The 7,621-nt window shown below is 45.4% G+C and overlaps 1 protein-coding gene across 15 annotated transcripts in view; it reads left to right on the top strand.

The window, feature by feature from the left end:
• Nucleotides 1–2: 2 nt before the first annotated feature.
• CELF4 (CUGBP Elav-like family member 4) overlaps nucleotides 3–7,621 on the top strand; it is a 307,282-nt gene continuing 299,663 nt past the window's right edge. For 4 of the 15 annotated variants that reach the window (XM_007455234.1, XM_007455231.1, XM_007455225.1 and 1 more), the window contains exon 1: nucleotides 213–633. In XM_007455234.1, the coding sequence (XP_007455296.1) occupies nucleotides 348–633 (286 nt within the window). In that variant the 5' untranslated portion in view covers nucleotides 213–347. Of the gene's footprint in view, nucleotides 634–7,621 lie in introns of all 15 variants that reach the window. The other 11 variants (XM_007455227.1, XM_007455224.1, XM_007455229.1 and 8 more) reach the window with 7 other exon arrangements.

Raw genomic sequence — 7,621 nt, 5'->3', positions numbered from 1 at the left:
GATTCAGTGTTGAAAAAAAAAAAAAAAAAAAAAAAAAAAAAAAAAGAAAAGAAAAAAACAATCTGATCAGACCGAAAGAGAGAGAGAGAGGGAGAGAGGGAGAGAGAGAGAAGAGAGGGAGGGAGAGAGAGGGGGGAGAGGAGAGAGAGCGCGAGCGCGAGCGAGCGAGAGAAGACAGGAGAAAGAGAGAGAGCAGAGAGCGAGAGGAGAGCGAGGTGTAGAGAAACCGAGGGGGAGAGAACCCGAGTGTGTGTATGCGTGTGCGTGTGTGAGCGCGAGCGAGCTTGCGAGGGAGAGGAGCGAGAGAGTGCGAGCAAGAAAGAATAAAAGGAAAGAAGATTTTCTCTATGTATATAAAGATGGCCACGTTAGCAAACGGACAGGCTGACAACGCGAGCCTCAGTACCAACGGGCTCGGCAGCAGCCCGGGCAGCGCCGGGCATATGAACGGATTAAGCCACAGCCCTGGGAACCCGTCGACCATTCCCATGAAGGACCACGATGCCATCAAGCTGTTCATTGGGCAGATCCCCCGCAACCTGGATGAGAAGGACCTCAAGCCCCTCTTCGAGGAGTTCGGCAAGATCTATGAGCTTACGGTTCTGAAGGACAGGTTCACAGGCATGCACAAAGGTGAGTGCACCTTTCGCTCCCAACTTTGCCGGGGAGAAAGAGCGGGCGGGCGGGCCGATCGGCCAGCGACGAACGAGCGAGCGGGAGACGGCGCGAGAGGGAGCCTCGGGCGGACGCCGAGGAGGGAGGCGCTCCGGCAGCAGAGACCGGGACTGGGGTGCGTGGGGAGCTGTTCGCCGGGGCAAGGCTGGGTTTTGGGCAAAAAGCTGATAGACGCGGTTTCCTGGGGAGAGAAGCGGGAGCAGAAGAAGAAGAGAAAGAGAGAGAGGATCGAGGGGAAACGGGGCTTGGATTTTTGGGTACAGCGACTTGAAAGACTGGGATGGGGACGTCTGCACCGGCCGAGCCCGGGACGCTGAGCAGACTGGCGGGCTCTCAGCCGTCCGGGGACCAAGGGTGCTGTCCATCGCCGTGGTGCTGAAATACTAAGCGGAGGTGGTTTTCTCCTTCTCCGCTCCGGGCCAGAGTAGCAGGAGCGCAGCCGTCTAAAAAGAAGAGAGGTGACAGATTCAAAGATATATTTTTTTATTTCGCTATCAATTTAACAGTAAACTCTCCGTGTCGAGCTGTGTGCCTGAATAATCCGGCTGTGGTGCGAGTGGCGGAGGAGGGGGGGGGGGGTTAGTTGTTTGAAGGAAAGGGGGACAAAACCTAAGGTAAGAATTAGCAAAGAACCAGCCATCCCCTGGGTGGAGTGGGGGGGTCAGGGAAGCCTGGATTATCCCCTCCTCCAGAAAGCAGGGCTTCGAGAAAAAAATCCGTGTGTGAAAGATATGCATTTTGGAGGGTGTATCCTAAATTATCCCAAACTCACCATGCAGAGAGGTTTATAGTACATCGTTTCTTTCCCTTGAAGCAATCATTACTAGTGAGTGCTTGGAGGAGGGGGAAACAGAATGATCAAAGAATTAAAACCCAGCAACTTTTTAGGAAAGTGGTCATGGGAATTGTCTGCAGCCTGCCTGTTTTCTCCTTGTTTTATTATCTTTAAGGCAGAGCCCCAAACGTGTTCAGTTGTAGAACGTGTGTGGGTGGCTGGTGGGTGACGAAATTAGCCCAGTGCTTGCTCCCTAACAGTAATGTATAGGATGTGCAGCGGGAATTAATCGGGGCTGGAGCTGTGTAGGCAAGTTAAATGCTTTCTGAGAGAGATTGATGGTCAGGCAGAGAAGGAGCATTGAGCTAAGGAAGTTGTAAGGGATGTGTATGGACGTTCCGTTTTTAATAAACAGTAGTGTGGAGAGCTGCTGAAGATGCTGTGTTAGAGCTGGTGGTTTAAAAGATGAAAACACACACATGCACATGCACACCTACCCACACACAGAGGGCAGCCTCATCCTTGGCCACAAATGGGCTATGAACAGAGCTGATCCTCCGGCACATTAGGTGCAGAGTGTGGAGCTGTCTGGTTCTCTAAGCAGCAGTGGTTTTCACTATCACAGCCTCCCTCCTTCTTCAGCCCTCCCTTCATCCGAATACTAAGCAGAGCTCCGAACTCTTCATAGTTGGAGTCCCAGAGAGCAGTTTTTTATTGGCTTTAGCATCTTCCAGCTTGCCTGCTGAGGAGTAAATCTTAAAGTTAATGGCATGTTGAGTAGCACAAAAACATAGCAGAATGGAAATATACTGGGTTGCTGGGGTGGGGTGAGGGTGGGAGCTGTAATGGAGAGAGAAACCAACCTTTATTCAATATGGAGAAAATGTCTGTTCAGAAGAGAAACTGGAAAGGTGGAATGGGGAGGCAGTCTTCGAAATAATATCAGTTTCCCCCTTTTTCACCCTCCTTCTCAAGTCAACCATATCTCTGTAGTTTTTCCCTTTCCAATTCAGATCCCCAGAAGCTAATCGAGGTTTGTATTAAACCTTTGTCATTTTAATATGTCTTCAGATTTTAAAATAGCAATAATGAAAATTAAGAAGCAGAGGTAGAGAAATACTTTGCCCATCTTAATGATAGGTTCTTGTGGGGATTTGAGATTTTAAAGTTTAAAAAAAATCAGTATCCACTAGAGGCAAAAAGACAGTTGTGAAGAACTGAGCTTCCTATGAGATCTGGGTTGGAGCACTTTATTTGCTTCTTTATTCCAAATGAAGATAATCTTAAACAATATTCCTTGGTTTCTTCTCACGATCCCTTGCTAGTATAATCACTCTGTTTCTGATGTTTTGGGGGGCTCCCTTTTACTATAGCAAAGACGTAGAATTATCATCATTTGCATCAGCGAGGTAGAGAAGGTTAAGATATAGTTGCATCCTATGTATCATATCATATATAGACATACACATATCTGGCGAGGATTCCTATGACAAGCAAAACTTCATTTTCTAAATAATTCCTCCTCTAAACTGGCTCAGTCAGGGGCAGGCAGGCCCGTTGGCTCTGGAATGCCGGGTGCTTCATTGTCAAAGCTCACCCTTCAGAGCCTGAGCATATATTTTTTTTCCTATGAAACTTCCTGCCTCTCCATCCCTCAGATTTTTATAGGCAAGGTTGGCCCACAATGTCCCTAACAGTGCTTGGAAGCTCTGAGAGAGCTGAATAAATGAGACAGTTTCCGAGGCCTGGTTTATTCATTCCTAGAAGAGTTTGAACTCCTCCTTCAGTGATACAGCCTGATTTATTAGCTAATCCTGATAAAATAAGCTTCCGGCCACCTTAAAAAATTACTTGCTTGCCATTGGTGATTAATTACTGTTTAGTCAAAAGCATGATGAGGCTTGAAGGATGAGGGTTGCATTTGACTTCTAGATTTCCCCCAAGTCTAAATTATAACATGAGGCTAGGGATAGAAACATGCCTTTGTTAAGCCTGGTTTCGGGGTATATTTGTGGCTTTTTCTTTCCCCTTCTTGAATTTCTAACTTCTAATGAATCATACTGGGATAAAATTGAGAGACATGACAGGATACTGGCCTTCAGTGTGGATGGAATATATATGCTATTGGTTAAAAGAAGAAGAAAAAAATAAGTAAAAATTAAATTAAGTACATGAGATTTCAGGTGGGTATCCATTTGTTGGCCACCTGCCATTTCTGGTAACTAAAGAAGGAAACAGTTCTAAGGGTTAATGGAATACCTGCCATGTGTAGAGTGAACCTTAAAAGGCAATTACTCCAGTCAAATTGGGAGTCTGGAGGAGGGAGTAGGTGTGTGTTGTGGAGAAAACCCAGCCGTATCGGAGAAAGGCTGTTGGGCTGGGGAGGCAGCAAATAGCAGTTGTGGACTGGGGTGATTACCGTAAAGGTAAATTCACCCCCTGGAGAACAGAAGGCAAATGGGTAGGGGGAGAGCTGGGTGCTAGGCAGAGAAAGAAAGAAAGGAAAAAGCCCAGAACAATTTGAAGAAACAACACCTAAGGAAGAAAACCCAGTTTAATGCAAACTCTCCCGGCTAACTCAGAGTCTCCTTTTTCCCCCATTAGAAGCACTTCGAGAAAGATTGTTTTTCCAGGCTCCAAAGAGAAAGACACTGGGCTATTGATTAAAGAAGAGAGAGGCAAACTCGCAGGGTTTCAGCAGAAGTGAACTGAGGATGAATTTTGCCCCTTCTTATAGAATTTTTTCTCCCTTGGAGAAGGAAACAGGTCATCCACTAGTCTAAGTCTTCCCTTCTATCACTTTTTATTTATTTCTATTTTATTCCTTGTATTTCCTGGAAAACAAAGGCAGTGACTGAAAATATGTACACACACACACACACACACACACACACACACAACTGCTAACACACACACACATACACAGTTAGTGGATCACACATGAACAAGCCACAATCCATTCATAACTTTGGTCTTATCTAGCAGGATAGGAGGCAGCAAAGACTGAGTTACTGGGAGACGTAAAGACTAGTGCTCTCTGGATAGCCATATTATAATGCATTATCTTTGAAGTCATTTAAGTCCAATTTAAGGGGTATTTAGTATAATATTTATGAATTAATGTGATCTAAGCATAGGGCTGTCCCCAAAGGTTTAAACAGCCTTTTCTACTGATATGTGCTTGTTCCCGGAGCCTGCGATGCATTTTAATCTAAACAGCTAAGTCCTCATCACAGTCCCTCTTGTTAACCAGTCAGAACCGATCTGTGGCCTGGATAACCACTCTGCATTGAGATTTTCCCCTGCTGCATGGAGGAAAATCTACTCTAGTGGCAGCCCGGGGGGCTCCCAACCCAGGAGCCACAGCTTCAGGGATGTCGGGTCCTCATACTTTCATACTACATCCAGAGGGAGGGTGGGGACAGAGTAATGGAACCTTCTGTGCATTGAGCTCCGGAGAGTATATCATTTAGAAATATACTCATCGTCAGATGCACAACCTCTCATTTCAATGGTATCTGAGTAGTAAATTCCTCAAGCCCCTTGATTTGGGGTACAGCTGGGAGAAGGGGAAAGGGCAAGGGTTATGATTATGTTTGGGTGATTTGTGACCATATTCATAAAATTATGTCTGGTATTTTTGTGTAAGAGGTAACAATTCTCAAAACATCGAGTTTCTGCCACTGGACTTTAGCTGAAAGAGCTCATTGGTTTTTTTCTGTTGTTTTGTCTTTTTTTTTTTTTCCTGAGATAGGGTGAATTAAAGCTAGTGAGGTTCTATCTGATTTCTGTTTTCAAATGAGTCTAAGAGACAGGGAAGCCGAAGTGGGGATCAGCTCAAGTAAGATGAACTTTTAAAAACTACTTGGAAAAATAAAAATTCAGTTCTGTCCAGGGAAAAACACTAGCAGAATGGCTGGACACACACCTATAGCTTTTAAAAGAAAGATTTGCCTTGTGAGACAGAGATGTGGAAAATGAGATAGCTGTAATAAGAAGAAAAACATTTAAAAACAAGTTTCACTAAAGAAATTAGCAATAGTAATTGTTGCAAAGTTAAAATAAACCTAAACAACTGCCCCCATTAAAAAAAAAAAAAACCCTCCAAATTCCAGATGTTGATAAGTATTCTATCTAGGAGCAAAGAAAAAAACTATTGGGAATTGATAGTTTATTTAAGACGCTGGTGGTTATTTGCTGGTTGTGCATGATTTCATTTATCTTTTAAACAGACTTACCAAGAATTGACACACACATACACACACACACACACACACACACACACACACACACACACACCCCACAGAGATAAATTAATATACACATGTGCATATATATGCATCCATGTGCAAGCATGACTAAGCGCATCCCACACATATGGGAACCAGGGCTGGCCTAGATTTTACTGCAATTCAACAGGGAGATGTTAACTCTCTTTCTCCCCCACCCTGCCCCACTCAGCTTTAATAGGGAATTCTAGATTGGGTTGAAAGAACCCCCTTGGCATACTTTCACTCTCTCCACCTGCTCCAGTTGGCCGATGTTTGTGGCTTCTCAAACAAAAAACAAAATAAAACAAAAAGAAAAGCATTTCTTGAATGAAGTTATAGCTTTAAAACAATCCAAAGGAAAGCAGTTACAAACACGTATGCCATAGATATGCAAACGTCCCCTCAGTTCATGCGGATTGTAAAGTTTTCAGAGTGCTTTCAAAGAGCTGATTGCTGGGGGGCTTTCCTGATACCCAGTGATCTCACCACTCTCCGGGTGACTGAGCAAAGGCCATTATCGCTGTCATTATTATTATTATCATCATCATCCTCATTATTATAATTTATAGACCAGGATGGGAGAGGAGCTTCTGAGTGATGCCTGAGGAGATATCCAAAACACCCACTCTTTGGTTGAGAAAAGAGTTGGTCTCACTTGCTTCTGATGGATTTAGGAAAAACACTGCACAGCTCACACCTTCCAAGTCACCAGAGGATGGTCAGTTTCCAAACTGACCCAGGAGGGATCTCAGTATAGAATATTTGGAATGAGTACTCTGAAGAGGAGAGGAAGATGCAATAGAGAATGAGGCCCTACATCGTAGGCAGAAAAAAGGAAAACTGAAAGTTGGAAGGCCAAAATGCCAGCCGCAAGCTGGGATCACTGGTTGACAGTGGCTGAAACTGCAGCAGCTTCTGAACTTGGAAGGGAAATCCCATGTGACATGCTGAGAGAAGAGCTCGAGGGTGTGAAAATCTGTGTGTGTCTCTGGGTACTGGAGGGTTGGGGGAGGGAAGATGCTGCAGCCTGCGTGGGTGTTGGTGTGAGTGCATGTGTGTGTGTGTGTGTGTGTGTGTGTGTGTGCGCACACGCGTGCGCGCGCAAGGAAGACATGACAAATTCAAGTGTCGTGGAGATGATGTTAGGGGTAGTTTCGTCTTGCAAGGCTATATGTGTGATCAGGGAGATGGTTGATGAAGAAAAGAGGAGAATGACGCTGTCCTTGTGATTATGTACATGCTCCACCTCGGAACTCATGGCTTGGATTTGTCAATGATCTAAGTTCCAGTGTGGAGGTGTGCTCTTGTTCATCTGCCTGATAGCCCCACTCAGAAGTCCAGGTTGGGGAGATGAACCCTCTCCCCCCACACACCACTTTTCAAAGGCTTGCCCACTTCTGCTCACCTACTGACTCATTTTAGAAATGACCTTCCATCCGAGATCTGAGTGGCCAGCCACAGAGCCCAGCTCTCTGCAGAGACCATTCCCTCCACTCTCTGCATTCCCTACCCCACCTGCTGCCACTTGGCATGCCTGTCCAACTTTTCTTTTGTAGTGCTTTCACACACACACACACACATACACACACACACACACAGACACACACACACACACACACACACACACACAGACATACACACACAGGGGAGTTGACCAAGTCAGTCCAGCTAGGCCCTGGCAAGCAAAGGACTGCATTTGCCTGAATGCACACAGGGGTGGCCGGGACCTGGTGGCCCGCCTTTTGGGCTCTCTACAAGGAAATCACATCCTCTTCCTTTACTTTCACCTTTTCTGCAGCCCCTCAAATACAAATATTCTCCAAGAATCACAGAAGGCATCTAATTCTGCCCAAATAGCCTAGTGAAGGGGCACAGAGACCCCAGCTTAGTTGGAGCCCTT

This window comes from Lipotes vexillifer, unplaced genomic scaffold (assembly GCF_000442215.2).
Source record: "Lipotes vexillifer unplaced genomic scaffold, Lipotes_vexillifer_v1.1 scaffold90, whole genome shotgun sequence".
Lineage (NCBI taxonomy): Eukaryota > Metazoa > Chordata > Mammalia > Artiodactyla > Lipotidae > Lipotes > Lipotes vexillifer.
This window is presented reverse-complemented; position numbering and strand designations above follow the sequence as displayed.